This window comes from Miscanthus floridulus, chromosome 13, assembly GCF_019320115.1.
Source record: "Miscanthus floridulus cultivar M001 chromosome 13, ASM1932011v1, whole genome shotgun sequence".
NCBI classification, from domain to species: Eukaryota; Viridiplantae; Streptophyta; class Magnoliopsida; order Poales; family Poaceae; genus Miscanthus; species Miscanthus floridulus.
In genome coordinates, this window is record NC_089592.1 from 24,690,698 (window position 1) to 24,707,355 (window position 16,658).

A 16,658-nucleotide genomic window follows, 5' to 3' on the forward strand; every position below is an offset into this window, starting at 1 on the left:
TAACAGAGCATTACCACTGAAAAAGTGAATCTGGATATGTGATTCACCATGAAGCAGCTCTATTAGTGCATTGAGATCCACCATGGATCTACCTGTAACTGTTTGGCTACACAGCAGCTCCAAATCCATGAAATCAGATTTTGGTTGGAAATGGCCTGTTTCGCATTTGTCCTGTTTATCACGTTCGTCTCTTCCTCATCTACCACCGAGAGTCTGGCCGACGTGCTGCTATAGGTCCTAGAACGGCTCGAGGCGGACCCACAGGACTAGGCGTCCCCGCGCCATGCAGCGCTACTCCGAGCGTCAGTGCCTCCCATTGCGACTGTCGCAGGAGCTCCCCGCCAAGCTTCTCCCTGCACCGCCCCCGTAAGAGGCTGGCCAGGGGAGCTGCGAGGCCAACCAAGGGGCACAAGGCCACCCAGAGAAACCATGATGTTGGCTGCGCCACATGGAGGAGGTGTGCCTGTGGCGTAAAAAACGGGTGGATTTTTTTTTTCTGTAGCTAATCGGGAGAGAGGAGAAGGAAGGGAATAGAAACGAATCGATACGGGAGGGAGGTGTGTACCTAGTGGCAATGGTGGGTAATTTTCACCTAACTCCACTAGGAGGTGCGAAACAACATTTCGTTGAGCACCCTTTGCGAAGCTCCACCAAAATGGTGAATCTGGCCACAGATCTACCTTTTTGGTGAATCCGAATTTTGTGGAGCTAGAGCGTTTGGGTAACTTTTAATGGAGTGAAACTATTTTTGATGGTTCTGGAGCTCGTGGAGATATGCTAAACAGGCCCATGTATGGAACATAATGCAAAGGAGTTGTACCAAGCCAAAGAAACATAGTTGTGTGGATAAATCAAGCAAAATTCTAAAACTGTCCGGCTGCAAGCACGCCCTATGCAGTCCACAAATAACGAGAGGACAGGCGCAGCTCCCATGCTTTCGACTCAATTACGAAAAGACAGTGATGGCCTCTAGGCCCACAAGCACGTTAGCACACGAGAACCACACACCGCAGGATGTACGGACGCGAGAAGTCCTAACAATACTCCCGGCATCGTTGCGTGAACCACACTTCTCGCATGTATAAACATGTCTAGATGGACAGCTGTCCCAATTAGGAAAAAGGCAGATCATTTGGTTTCAATTGAAATAAACGGCAAACCATTCAGTGAAATGAATCATGTGCCTGATCATTGTCAAAGATGTTGTTAATCTGAGCTTATGGTGCAGGGAACAATATATACTACCTACCGTGAGTTGGGGGTGTTGTCCTGCTACCAACCTACACCCTCAGTACTATTAAAAAGTATGGTTTTTGACTTTTAGACTTTTTGTTTGATAGTTCATTTTATTCAATTTTTTTATAAAAATAATAAAATAAATAAATCATTATTAAAGTATCTCTAATGATAAAATAAGTCATAACAAATAAATAATATTTATATAAATTTTTTGAATAAGACGTACAGTCAAATAAGAAGTCTAAAAATAAAAAAACGTCACTACGAGATAAAGACGACTATACTAAATTTACGTCATAAATTTACCGAAACTAACAGAATTCCCGTGGTTATGGTTCAATATATCAAATTCCATGATTTTGAAGATTCATAACAGTCTCTAATTCTAAACTTTGAGTCTAGTTTGGTGACCGGCGTTTCCAATTTAAGGTGGCAATTTAATCTTGGCGAGGCTTAAACGTCGATGCTTGCAGGTCCAATTGACTCCACCATGGCGAGGTCATGGCGGCGCGCGGCCATAGGCCATGGCCCTTGGAGCACCAGTGTTACCGAGACATGGGTGGCTTGGGTGCCATGTTGGAGTAGGCACTAATATATATATATATATAAAGAGTATATTCAGTAGCCAGCTACAAAATAAGTTATTCTATAGCCACCTTCATCTACAATAATGTCAATGCATATTTACGATAGTTGGTTTACTATAACACACGTGGATATTTACCATAACGTTATAGTAAACCACTTAGTAAGGAGTTACTATAATCTCGTAAATTAACATAGTAATTATCGTAACTCAAAGTGGTTACAGAATAAGTTATTTTGTAGCCAGCTACAGAGTAGTAGTTATGTATATATATATGTATATATATGTATATATGTATATATATATGTATATATGTATATATGTATCTATATAAGTATATGTGTATATATATATATATAAATATATATATTTATTTATATATTTGAAAGGATCTAAACAATGTCTAGAAGGAATGAAGAAACGATGTAACTGCTCGATGTTCCATGTGTTGGTGAGAACGTTGTGGTTGTCGTCCTTCAGTCGGTAGGCGCCTGGTCGGATCACCTTGGCCACCGCGTATGGTCCTTCCCATGGTAGAGAGAGATTATGTTTGTCCTTGGTTGACTAGGTCTTCCTGAGTACGAGATCACCGACCTCGAGGATCCTCCTCTGATTTTTCTTTCATGGTACCTGCGGAGAGTTTGCTAGTAACGAGCGGAGCAGATGACGGTCGTCTCACGAGCCTCCTCGAGCAGGTCGACCGTGTTCTGCTAAGCCTCCACGGCTCGGTCTTGGTCGAAGGCCTTTACTCTTGGGGCGCCGTGATTGAGGTCGGAGGGCAACACTGCTTTGGCTCCGTATGCAAGGAAGAAAGCGGTGAACCCTGTGGACCGGTTTGGCATCGCTCTTAGCCTCTAGAGGATCGCTGGGACCTCTACAACCCATCACCCGGCGTACTTTTTGAGTCGGTCGAAGCTGCGGGGCTTGAGTCCTTGGAGGACCATGCCATTGGTCCGCTCGACCTAACCGTTAGTACGTGGGTGTCCGACCGAGACCCAATAGATCTTGATACCGTATCCGTCACAGAAGTCGAAGAACTTTTTCCCGATGAAGTTTGTTCTGTGGTCAGTGATGATACAGTTAGGAACACCAAACCAATAGATAACGTCGAGAAAAAACTTGACAAAGGGTGAAGAATGACCAGATTGCTAAACAGGACACCATCTCTGTCTCGTCCCCACACGCCAAATGAGCCAGCTATACAGAAACATCACTCAACCTCTCTGTCAACTTCAGATCACCTGCAAATTTCTCACGACGGACGCTGAGACCTATTACAATTTACAACTCCGTGCGTATTAAGCGCGGAACACACGGACAGTGACCAGGATGACGCCAGCAATCAGCATCCCGAAGAGCGTAATGGAGCCATCGCTAGAGAGGTGGCAGCAAGTCCCAGCCCTCCATGTCCGCCGCCGCGCCCAGGTTCAGCGACTGCTCCGGCCACCTCGTCCTAGGAGACCGCTGCTGCATCTGCTGCAACCAGACCCTCCATTTCCGGTTCATCAACAACAAATGCAGCCATCGGATTTGACAAATGACAAGGAAATGGCAGCTCTGACTGCGAGAAACAGAGACAAAAACAGAGCAAGCTCTGCAGTGTCAAGGTCTGCTTAAATTGAGAGACGAGAAGTAAAATGGCCATGCACGCCAAAGGCTGGTCTGGGCTGGCCGCCAGGACTGGCAGGCCCAGAGCCCAGCTCGGACTCGCGAGCGAGACAAAAGCATAGGATTTGCTGAGAATGAGCCTTGTAGATGGAAGACGAAACGGGCCGACACACGCGCGGGCCGACGGGTAGTGGCCTGCTGTATCGAATGGAACGGGTTCCTGCCAGGCGCCTGCCACAAGAAATTCATTTACCCAAGCAGTTCGACTTCCATTCCCCGACTTGTTGTCTGTCTTGTTCCATCTTTCTTTCTTTTTTCTTTTTTCCGGAAAACCAACGGCAAGAGCATGTCACGCAAATATTCAAAGAGAAAAACCCAAGAATAATACAAAACCAAACAACCTAGCAAAAAATTAAAACATATACAAATCCTTACGGAGGAGGCACAACAAAACTACCACCGCAAAAAACACAACACTGGCAAATCTTAGAAGCATCAGTTGCCACTACACCTCCATGCATGCCCCAAGAAACAAACAATGTAACCTAGGAAGGAGGAGGGACTGAGTTTTCATTGCAACGCCTCCAAGTAGATAAATGACATCTACAGGTGCCATTAACATCGATTGGAAAATCAAGTTTTTTCAACCAAAACTCCTAGAGGGAAGAGGGCCTGACTAAAATGCCTCTGATAAGTAGTGTGCTACCAAAAGCATCATCATTGTCAGCCATGATAAAGGCCTGGCAAGGCCTTTGCCTGATAGCCCCGACACCCTAGAGTCCCTAGACCCAAACCTAGCTACACTGTGGATTGTCACGGCGGCGGCGGTGCCACCATCTCCTTCGTCAACCACTAAACAAATGGTTAGGTTGGACAGCATCTTGGAATGGCTCACGGTGACAGGGTGTGGTCCGAGCATGGCCCAGATAGAAAATAAATAAAGAAACAAAATTAATTACTTTAATTGGCTGCTTTGAAAAGCGTGCAAATTTTTGAGAAAGGAGTACCGGAGCGTATGCCCCCAAACCAGTTTTGAGACAATATCCTCTTTGTAGAAAGTAGGAATGAGAGCCAACAGTGTTTCCATTGATCTCTGATGTGTTTATATAAGTTACAACATGTGTTGCTCAATTGGCAACTGCACCTAAGTGCTAGTGTACAAGATGGGCGCGGGGGCGCGCGCCGTGTGTGTGGTCACCGCGCACTGGCTCCGGTCAGCGACGGCAGTTGGCGTTTGTGGTCTTGGCGCTGTCCCTCAACACCCCCCGCCAGGGCCCCCCATAGTCTGATGGGTGAGTGATGTTGTACAAGAGATCACCCCCCGTAGTTGAATGCTCTAGCGGCGGTACACAAAGACTGGAACGAAGACGTTCGAAGGACACCGTCGGTAGGCCTTTCGTCTTGACGTCCGCGAACTGCTCTCCTATGGGCACATGTAGAACTCGTAGTTCGCCCAGCTGAACTCGATCACGAACAAAGTGTATGTCGAGCTCAATGTGCTTCGTTCGCTTGTGATGAACCAGATTCGTCATCATGTAAACGGCAGAGACGTTGTCGTAGAAGACCACCGTGGCTTTCTTGATGTTGCACCGGAGTTCACGAAGGAGCTGGCGAAGCCAAATGCACTTAGCAGCCGTGTTCGCCACCACACTGGTACTTGGCCTCGGCACTGGACCGTGAGACCGTCGACTGGCATTTCGACGACCACGACACGAGGGAGTCGACGAGTGAAAGGCCCTTGTTTGGTTTTGGTAATTGAGTGACAACCTAGATGGACTAATTGTGTTTAATATGAGATACATAGGTGATTAGTCTACAGGTACATCATGTGTGAGCAACCTTTGCCATGAAGGTGAAATGACTTGGAGATGTTGCAAAGCTCAAACATGTGATGAAGGAGTTCATTGCATATGAGACATGACATGGAGTCATGTGATCAAGGTGGAGAAGATTAAGACAAGACTTGGCTCGATGGACTGGTTGCAAGTGTGAAGGGCAAGTTGAGTAATGACTTGGCGCCAATGGACCGAAGCAACGGTGAAGAGCAAGTGAAGTCAAGATCGATGAACCAATACGGTCACGTGATGATATAAAGTGGATCATATCATTTGGTGATTGGTTGGTGCATGTGTTGCATCAACAATGGAGGAGATGGAATGGAATGCGCAAGGCAAATGTATAACCTAGGCATTTCATTTCACGGGTCATAGGCGTGTAGAGAAGTTGATAACCAGGTTTAGGATAGATGGCCGTACTATCAAGAGGGGCAAACTTGTTTGCATATCGGTCATCTAGTGCCACTTGAACGATCTAACTTTGCGATGTTGCTAGGATTGAGTGGCATGGTGAATTGAGTGACTAATCCTTTGAAAAATATTTGTGAAAATGCTAACACACTTGTACTCGGTGGTGTTGGCACATTTGCAAAGGAGAAGTTGTTGGAGTTGAATTGGATCAACTTGGAGAAGAGAGTTTTTTTCGATGTACTCTAAACTATAGGATGGCTCTTGATTTGGAATTCTGCATTGATCCACTATGCTTTGGATCAAATAAGCAAGTGTGTTGTGTAGCCCTCTGAATAAGCTTTCCAAAATATCCAAGATCATCTAAATCGGAGTTCGGAGCTAGGAGTTATAGTCATTTTAGTGCTGAAAGGTCTGTGAATGGACGCGTCAGGTTAGTACCTGCGAGTCTAGTCGAGTGTCCGGTCAGTGTTTTTAACGCATCCAGGAGCGACCGGACACACGAAGAGTCCGGTCAGTGATGACCTGACACATCTGGTCGTCAAAAGAGCTCTCTAGAACCTCTCTAGAAATGATCGGACTCTGGGAGAGTCGAGCCCGGTCATAGGAGAAAACAGAGTCCGATCAGTTGTGCAGAGGCACGTTGGTGGCCGGACTTGGCCTCGGTGTGTTCGATCACTGGACCTAGGCATGTCCGGTCAGGAGTATGCACGTGCGGGAGGTAGCCGTTGGCGAGCAATGGTCATCTTTGAACGGTTAGTACACATGGCGCGTGAGGAGTGACCAAACTCTATGACCAGACTCTAGACCGGACTCTGGGGTGAGTCTCGTCAACGAGTCCGGTCAGTTCGCAGAAATCAGGATGAAGGGGGTAACGGCTATTTTAGCCCTTGGGGCTATAAAAGGAGTGTGTGGCCAGCCTTGGCACATGCTTAGCATCCTTGGGACATAGTGTCCATGCTTGGGGAGTGCTAGGAGAGCCTCTAACTCACTTTGTGCACATAGTGGTTGCATCCGATTGCGAGAGAGTGTGATTCTAGTGCGATTGCATCAGTGAGTTTGCATCAAGTGGCACTAGGTGACCATGTTGCAAGCCGGTGGTGCTTGTTACTTTTGGAGGCTGCTACCTCCTAGATGGCTTGGTGGCTTGTGACTCCATTGAAGCACGTGAGAAGATTGTACTGGTGCTCCGAAGGAGGATTTATGAGGGGGATTGTGCTCACCTGAAAGGTCCTAATGGCTAGAGGGGGGGTGAATAGCCTAATAAAATTTCTACAACAACACTTAACAAAGTGGTTAGACAATTATGAGGCGAAGCGAGTGTTGCGCTAGCCTACTTAAAATGCAAGCCACCTACCACAATTCTAGTTTAGATAGTGTCTATTCACACAATAGTAAAGACACTATCCTATGTTAGTGTGCTCTCAAAGACTAACTAAAGAGACACACCAACCAAGCAAGCAAGCTCTCACAACTAGCTACACTAAAGAGCTTGTCAACTAGTTTGCGGTAAAGTAAAGAGAGTGATCAAGAGGGTTATACCGCAGTGTAGATGAATGAACCAATCAATCACGAAGATGAATAACAATGATGACCAATCACCTCGGAATCAATGATGAACACAATGATTTTTTACCGAGGTTCACTTGCTTGCCGGCAAGCTAGTCCTCGTTGTGGCGATTCACTCACTTGGAGGTTCACGCGCTAATTGGCTTCACACGCCAAACCCTCAATAGGGTGCCGCACAACCAACACAAGATGAGGATCACACAAGCCACGAGCAATCCACTAGAGTACCTTTTGGCGCTCCGCCGGGGAAAGGTCAAGAACCCCTCACAATCACCACGATCGGAGCCGGAGACAATCACCACCTCCGCTCGATGATCCTCGCTGCTCCAAGCCGTCTAGGTGGCGGCAACCACCAAGAGTAACAAGCGAAATCCACAGCGAAACACGATCACTAAGTGCCTCTAGATGCAATCACTCAAGCAATGCACTTGGATCACTCCCAATCTCACTATGATGATGAATCAATGATGTAGATGAGTGGGAGTACTTTGGCTAGGCTTACAAGGTTGCTATGTCAATGAAAATGTGCAAGAGTTCTCCCTTGAGCCGGCCATGGGGGTATAAATAGAGCCCCCATCAAATAGAGCCGTTATACACCTTCACTAGGCAAAACGCGCTCTGACCGGACGCTCCGGTCATACTGACCGGACGCTGGCCCTCAGCGTCCGGTCACCCGATGGACGCCACGTGTCATCGCCTTCAAACGCTGTTCGTCAGATTCCAACGGATATGACGCTGACCGGACGCTGAACCCCCAGCGTCCGATCGTTTCTAGTAAGGTACCGACCACGACCGGACGCGTCCGGTTAAAACTGACCGGACGCTGGAACCTCAGCGTCCGGTTGAGTACAGTAAGGGTCGAAACCTAGTTTTCCTCGACCGGACGCATCCGGTCCACCTCGACCGGACACAGCCAGCGTCCGGTGGTAAACCCTAGCCACTGTACCGACAGTCAACGCGACCGGACGCAGGCAGTCAGCATCCGGTGCTTCTGGATCCAGCGTCCAGTCACTGGACCGACGCTGGCATCAGCTCTGTTCTCACTTCTATCTTCTCCACCCTTGCTCCAATGTGCCAACCACCAAGAATTTGCATCCGGCGCAATAGAAAATAGGCATTTCATTTTCCCGAAAGCACCGAACCTTGTGCACATGTGTTAGCATATTTTCACAAATATTATCAAGGGTGTTAGCACTCCACTAGATCCTAAATGCATATGCAATGAGTTAGAGCATCTAGTGGAACTTTGATAACCGCATTCCGATACGAGTTTCACTCCTCTTAATAGTACGGCTATCAAACCTAAATGTGATCACACTCTCTAAGTGTCTTGATCACCAAAACAAAATAGCTCCTATGGTTTATACCTTTGCCTTGAGCTTTTTGTTTTTCTCTTTCTTCATTTCAAGTTTAAGCCCTTGATCATCGCCATGCCATCACCATTGTCATGCTATGATCTTCATTAGCTTCTCTACTTGAAGTGTGCTACCTATGTCATGATCACTTGATAAACTAGGTTAGCACTTAGGGTTTCATCAATTCACCAAAACCAAACTAGAGCTTTCATCACCCCACGGGGATCGTGAAGAGCAACTCTAGTAGAGCGTGTCATTGAGCTACCCTCACTTTTGGGATTGGTTCTTGCGGTGCTCGACGTGCGGGCTTGGCGGGTGATGCCAATTAGCTGCTAAACCACCAAGTGAGCGGTCGACATAATGGGGACTAGCGTGTTGGCAAGCACGTGAACCTCGGAATAAAATCACAGTGTCATCCTTGTCCTCCTGTTGGTTTGCATCCCCTTTACACAAGCTTAAATTTACTTTCTTATACATTGTACTTGTGTAGTTGCTCTTGTAATTAGTTGACTTGTGTAGTTGGCTAGTTACCTTCTTGCTTGTGTAGCATAGAAGTAGCTCCCTTGCGTGGCTAATTTGGTTTGAGTAACCTTGTTAGTCACATTGCTTAGTTTGTGTAGCTAAGTAATTTACGCTCTATAATTTGGCTTGTGTAGCCTTGTTATTGAGCATTGCTAGTGAGCTTAGGAGCTTTGTGCTTTTGCTTACTAGATTGTATATGAGCTCCCTCGGTTGTGCAAAGTACTAGTGCATAGGTTTGTGTGACCTTGCTCTAAAATTATTTAGGTGAGCTCTAGCTAGCCCGGCACCTTTGTTGCCTAATTAAGATCTTCATAAGGTGCTTGTGAACTTAGATATAGGGGTGTAGTCTTGGCTAGACTGAAAGTATTATTTCCGCATTTGTTTCGGTTAGTCGGTGCATTTAATTTTAGAAAGGACTATTCACCCCCTCTAGTCTACCATCTCGACCCAACATCGAGGTAGACACAGAAGCCAGACATCGAACGCCTGGTGTCAGGGCAGCCGCCCCAATCCACGTCAGAGTACACAGTGACACTGAAGTCTATCGATGCGCGAAGGAGAAGCCCGTGTACCGGAGGATGCACTTGAGCAGCGCAAGGTGCGGCATGCGAGGGTCATGCTTGTGTAGACACACCTGTTGCACAACAAAGGCGATGTTGGGCTGTGTCATCGTCAGATATTGAAGAGTGCCCACTAGGCTACGGTAGGAGTGGGCGTCGTCGACAGCAGGTCCGTCAGCGTTGAGCTTGCCTTTGGCGTCGATCGGCATGGCGACGGGCTTGCAGCTCATCATTCTGGCATGCTCTAGGATGTCCTCAGCATACCTGTGTTGAGTGAGGTAGAAGCCATCCCTAGTTTGTTTGACATCAATGCCGAGGAAGAAGCTGAGGGCACCCATGTCCCGAACAGCGAACTCGGCTCAGAGCCTGTCGACAATCTCGCGAAGTAGGGCAGAGTTGGAGCCGGTGAGGACAATGTCATCGACATATAGAAGAAGATAGGCGGTGTCGGTGCCACGGTGAGGAACAAAAAGTGAGGAATCTGATCTTGTTGCCCAGAATCCGAGTTTGATGAAGAACTCCACGAACCGAGTGAACCAAGCATGGGGCGCCTATCGGAGGTCGTAAAGAGATTTGTTAAGAAGACACGCTGCATCAAGTCAGGTAGCATCAATGAACCCAGTAGGCTGTTGACAGAGGACATGTTCTTGGAGATGTCCATGAAGAAATGCATTAGAGACAATGAGTTATTTTGTTGGCTAGCACCGCGAAGCCACGATGGTGAGAACAGTCCTGATTGTGGCCGGTTTCACCACTGGTGAAAACATTTCCCCAAAATCGACATCGGCCCGTTGAGTGAATCCGCGTACTACCCAACGCGCCTTGTAGCGTTCCAATGATCCATCAGAATTCAATTTTTGTTTGAAAATCCATTTCCCTGTGACAGTGTTGGCGCCTAGAGGCCGATCAACGAGGCGCCAGGTATGATTTCGCTGGAGGGCATCATAATTGGTAGCCATGATTGCTCGCTAGTTTGGATCTTGTAGGGTTGTACGAACAGATTTGGGAATTGGAGAAATGGTGGTGGGATTAGAGGATTGATAACTGGCTAGTGCATATTTGGGGTTGGGTTTGTAGATGCTGGCTCAGGAGCACGTCTGCATGGGGTGGCTGGTGGCAGCTAGGGCCTGAACTGGAGGGCTATTAGCAGTAGCTGGGGCATGAATTGGAGGGCTATCAGCAGCAATGGGGACAGCTGAGGATGCTTGTGCGGATGAAGAAGAGTGAGGTGTGGTAGGGTGTGAAGATGGTGAACTGGATGTATGTGTGCCACTGGAATCGGTGGCTGTTGGCGTAGGACAGGGGGCGCACTGCTGAATCAGAATGGGGCCATCGGAGTCTACTATAGCCAGTCCGGCTATTGTCAGATTTGATTCAGACAGCACGGAGAGGAAAGGGAATTGAGTTTCGTCGAAGACAACATGGCACGATGTAATCACACATCATGTGTGGATGTCTAAACAATGATACCCACGATGATCGGTAGGGTAGACATGAAGAACACAGGGGGTGGATCGGGCTTAGCTTGTGTGCCATGGTGGGTGACTGATTGGGAAAACAAAGGCACCCGAAAACTCACAAGTGATCATAGGTGGGGGGCGCACCAAGAAGAAGTTTGTGGGGGGTGGCACGACCACTTGTGCAACAAGGGCGACGATTGATCAAGTGAGTGGCTATCGAGAGGGCCTCAACCTAGTACTCGGTTGGTAGACCAGCGTGTAGAAGCATGCTACGAATGCAGTCATTGAGAGTGCGGATGATATGCTCAGCCTTCCCATTCTATGAAGAGGTGTAGGGACAAGAAAGACCGAGTACAACGCCATGGTGTTCATAGTGACATCTCATGGCAAGATTGTCGAATTCCTTGCCATTATCAGTTTGAAGAGCTAGAAGAGGAAGCTAAAATTGGGTGCAAACATATGCATGAAAGGCAATTAGACAGTCAAACACATCTGATTTTGCACGCAAGGGGAAGGTCCAGATGTAGTGAGTAAAGTCATCAATCAACACTAGATAGTATTTGAAGCCAGAAAAGCTAGACACAGGGGATGTCCAAACATCGGCGTACATAATCTGAAATGGAACATAACTGACTAAATTTGAAGAAGAAAATGGCAGCCTACATGCTTGCCAAGCTGACAACTATCACAGACAGGAGATAGTTTACTAGGGACAAATTATAGATGACACAAAGTTTGCTGGAGAGTGCGGCGTCCTGGATGGCCAAGGCGTTGATGCCACAGCTCGACGGTGGGTGCAGTGGTGACGAGGGCCTCTGGTGGTGAAGGGGCCAGAGGGTAGAGCTCGCCATGTGTGGCAGAACCTCCTAAGAAATTGGGCCCACGTGCACCCATCGTTGTCTTAACAGACCTCGGATAGCGTACATGAGTTCCCAACAACTTAACAGGTCTGTTGGGTGTCCTCGGGAAACCCGAATCATCCACGAATCTTTTTCGAACAGGATCCCAATCACAGACATTGCAGATTACAACAGTTTATTCAAATATATACATCAGTGTAAAATATAGCGGAAGTATTAAGATAACATAGTTTACAAACCAGTTGTTTCAAACTTACAAAACCTTAAGTGTCATACAACCATAGTAGCGGGATAATATTACATTAACATTATTTATCATACAAACTAGTGCCTTGTCCAAAGGCCATTTATCATTCCTCATCGTCATTGACTTCAAACATAGACATGCAGTAGGGACCAAAACAAGCCTGCGCATGCGACTCACCTGCAACAAGGGTTAACAAACCCTGAGTACAAAGGTACTCCACAAGACTGACCTGACGTAACAGGGGTGAAATACTTAAGAGATGCAGGTGTTGGGGCAAGGTAAGGATGTAGCAAGATTCAAAAGTTCTTTTGCCAAAATGCTTACTATTCTTCATTCTATTTTCAAGTTTTACCCCTAAGTCCTTTTAGTTCATTATCTCAAACTAAATGTAAATTTCCCATATTCCAATCCTTCTCATTCCATTCTTTTCTCATGTTTTAGTAATTCACCAGTCCTGCATTGCTTCTGTAATGAATCGAGTCTCCATATCCGCGGAGCACCGGCAATTCGAATTGATTCAAGTCCCAGCTGGGGATTCCTTATCACACGACATATGTAGAACTTAATCTTGCATATATCAACCTCGCTACCGGATCCTCCTATACTAAGCCGTCTCCACGCCACCCGAGAGCACAGCACACCTCAAATCCAGCCACATTCCAGCCACGAGGGTACACGCTACTCCCGCCATCTCTCCACTCCCAGTGCGTGGGCATTCGTCTTAGTATCGGATTAGCCAAAGTAGGCTTACCAGAGTATGTGACCAGTACTACAAAGTGTCTCGTTCAGAAGATCCACAATGAGTGGCCTTTAAGCGACATAGTCGGCAACATTACCCAACATTCAAGATAAGTCACCTGACTAGTCTCTAGTTCATTCTATCTTCTTTCTTTCTTTGGCCAGTATGCCATCTTTGATTGTATCAAAACTTTTACTTTGAAAGCCTACCATAAAGCATACTAAGCATTCTACGCCTTTGTAAATGAAAACATCTTCAAGGAAGGTAAACAATTAACAAGGTAGGTAATGCATCAAGTAGGTAACATTTGATTAAATCAACTTAATGCAATAGGTAACATAGGTGATAAACTTTTCAAAGTAAACAAGGTAATGGTTTAATGCATAAACTGGGGCTTGCCTTCGTTGACGATCTCGGGTTCCGGATCAGTACCACAATTATCGAATCCCGTGATAACCGGGGATTCTTCCACAACTTGCTCAACTAGAATCGTTTCACTCTCGGATTCTACACAAAATAATAACATATGCTTCAACATGATGATAATGTAAACATGATGCTTTCATGGTGCATGAAATATAACAACACCTCGAATACAATTTTCCTTCACGGTACAGTTGCAAGCCAACAAAACCAACTTGCAATTCTACCATCAAGGACCACACAAGTGACTTGACCAAAATGATCTTGAAACCCTACTAGTCACAAAACATGACCAAAACAAGATCAAACCCTAAACTAACACTTAGGGTTTGCTTTCATCCATTTTTGAATTAATTTGGAAATAAGCCCAAAAATGAACTTGTTCCAAATGACCTCAAAATTTTATGTAAGCTTCCTCATGACAAATTAGTGTACCAAAATAAATTTCATAATTTTTGGAGTTATACAGTGGTCTACAAAAATCATGGAAATTGCATTTATCAATTAATTGACTGAATTTGTGAACATTAAAAATTTATTCAAATTTCAAGTCTCATATTTTTAAACCATAATAGCACATGTACAGAAGCTACACATAAATTTTTAGAATTTTTGGAGCTATAATCATTTTCCTATAAATTCCCAAAATTTCAGCACTATTCAAAATTCAGAAATAACCAAATCTTACTATTCTCTCTCTCTCTCTCACTGACAGCCAGGCCCCGCTCGTCAGTGACACAAAACAAGGATATGGCGGCGTTGCCATCACCAGTTGGCCAAAACGCGCCGGCGGTGATGCTCCGGCGAGGCAGACCGCACCCGCATGACCTACTCTACCCCACGAATCTACCCCAGCCCATAAAATAGCAGCAGGCGCCTCGGAGTGAGCTCTATGCCGGCCATGGCGGCCACTGTGGCGCGGGCACGGCGGCACACGGCATAACGCCGGCTACAGCGCGGTAGAGAGTAAAACGGAGAGCGCATCACGCTCAGGAGCTCACCACGAACACGACGATGGACTCGGTGAAGGCGGAGATGGTCTGGAGCAGCTTGGCCATGGTGAGGTCGGTCGTGGCGGAGCTCTGGCCGGTCACGGGGAAGAACACGTTGCGTCGGGCGATTCCGGCCAACCCAAGCGATGCGAGCAAGCCTAAGAGGAGCGCTAGGTCACGGCGATCATGCTAGCTTAGCTAGGCATGACAGAAAGGGGTCGACGGCAACTACGGCGAGCGGCGGAGCTGATTGGTGGCGGAGCAGAGCAGAGAGGAAAAAGGAGGACGACGACGGCGGTGGTGCTCCTATTTATAGCAGAGAAGGACGCATCCGGCGTCGACAGCTCACGAACGAGCTCACCACGAAGACAACGGCGTGTCACCACACGAGAAAGCGGCGAAAAAAGATTGGCGACGGTAGTTGTGTGGCGCCGGCAGCAAGCAGGGAGGTGGCGCTCGGCTTGGTTTTAATTTTTGAAGTATTTACAGAATTGCCACTGCGTTTATTTTGCAAATTACTCACAAATTTTCTAAAGAAGTTGAAAATCTCCAAAAATGAAAGTTGCTCAACTTTTCAAACTCTACAACTTTGTTTTAATGAACATTTTAAAATTCTGGATCCATTTTGAAATTTGAATTTGGGGTGCATTTGAGCATTTGAATCATTTCAAAATTACTCCAAATTTTATATGTAAACTTTAAAAACTTTGAATACCAAAGTTGATCCTTATAAAATAAGCTTCAACTTTGCTTTTTGTCACACCACCAAATTCCAAATGGATTTTGAATTAGACAAAAGGGGCAAAAGGGACTTTTACGATTTGAATTTGAATTTAAATTTGATTTGTTTACCTTTTTACTTTAACTTTGATTTTTGACCAGTAACATGGCCCATTACGGTTATTTGAGTCAAATGACACATGGCCTCACATGATCACATGAAATTTGACCCTTGTGGTCATGATCTTTATTTAGAGTTTTGTATCACATCACATAAAATAACAACTTATGAAATAAAGCTTATTTAGTGAATGCATTCAAAATTTTCTACTTTATGAATGCTTTGCAATGCACATGATAACATGTCAAGTTTTAGTGCTAGGTCAAAACACCATAGGTGTTACACCATGTCTATTACATCGGAGGAGCACCGTATGTGTTGGAAGATCCTTGATAGAAAAACCAAATGGGTCAAATTCGACACTGACATTGTTGTCCCTAGTAAGAGTACGAACGGAGATGAGGTTTTTGACAAGAGATGGAGACACTAGAACATTGTTGAGGCGAAGGGGGAGTGAGCAGTGGGGATCACCGTGTGTGCGTGATGGGTAACAGACATGGTAGAGCCATTGCCTACGGTGATGGGAGTAGAATTGGGAATGGGTTGAAGGGAGATGAAATTACTAGGGTTGGACGATTTGTGGGATGAGGCACCGGTGTCGAGGAACCACTCAGCGGTCTACGGCCCCGATGGTGGAACATTCGCCGTGGTCAGGGCAGCTGTGGGGGTATTAACCCCTATACCCTTACGGCTAAGCTTGGGCCGGCCCAGATCAATGGGTCCGGTCCACCCAAAAGACGACGTGCGGCCCGGCCAACCTGATCGGAGTCCCACACAAGGAGTCGAGGCGGATTTGGCGATCAAGTAGGATCCTGGTCGGTTAGAATAGGAATCCTTATCCGGCCGCATATGGCAATTGTAACGGACTAGGATTGGTTTCCAGATCTATAACCCTGCCCCCCGGACTATATAAGGTGGGCAGGGGATCCCTCTAAAAAACATCTCTCATTAACATATAGCAATACAAATCAGACGCATGACATAGGTATTACGGCTTCTTGGTGGCCGAACCAGGATAAAACCTCGTGTCTGTCTTGCGTCACCGTCTTGTTTGGGGCTTGCGCATCTGTCTACCGATAATCTACTACCTTGGGCATACCCCTAGGTAGAATACCGACCATATTTCGTCGACAGTGGCGCGCTAGGTAGGGGGTGTGCGTACTGCTCTCCAAGCAAACAAGATGGTCATCATCTCTAGCTCCATGGCTACGCCGAACGGCCTCACGTTCACCGTCGGCCAGATCACCTAGACCACCGGCTCCGATGACTCCATCGCCATGACCACGAAGGAGGCGTGGATTCAGTCCACGCCGACCACTACTTCACCTGCATCGGCTATGGCTCCGACCACGACGGATACGGCTCCGACCACTACGGATACGGCTCCAACCACGATGGATCTGGCTCCAACCAT

General features: G+C 46.6%; 1 protein-coding gene across 1 annotated transcript; it reads right to left on the minus strand.

Annotated features, from left to right (window-relative positions):
- Positions 1-9,663: 9,663 nt before the first annotated feature.
- LOC136499601 (uncharacterized mitochondrial protein AtMg00810-like) lies at positions 9,664-10,020 on the minus strand. The gene has a single exon (XM_066495201.1). The coding sequence runs from the start codon at positions 10,018-10,020 to the stop codon at positions 9,664-9,666; it is 357 nt and encodes a 118-aa protein (XP_066351298.1).
- Positions 10,021-16,658: the final 6,638 nt, after the last annotated feature.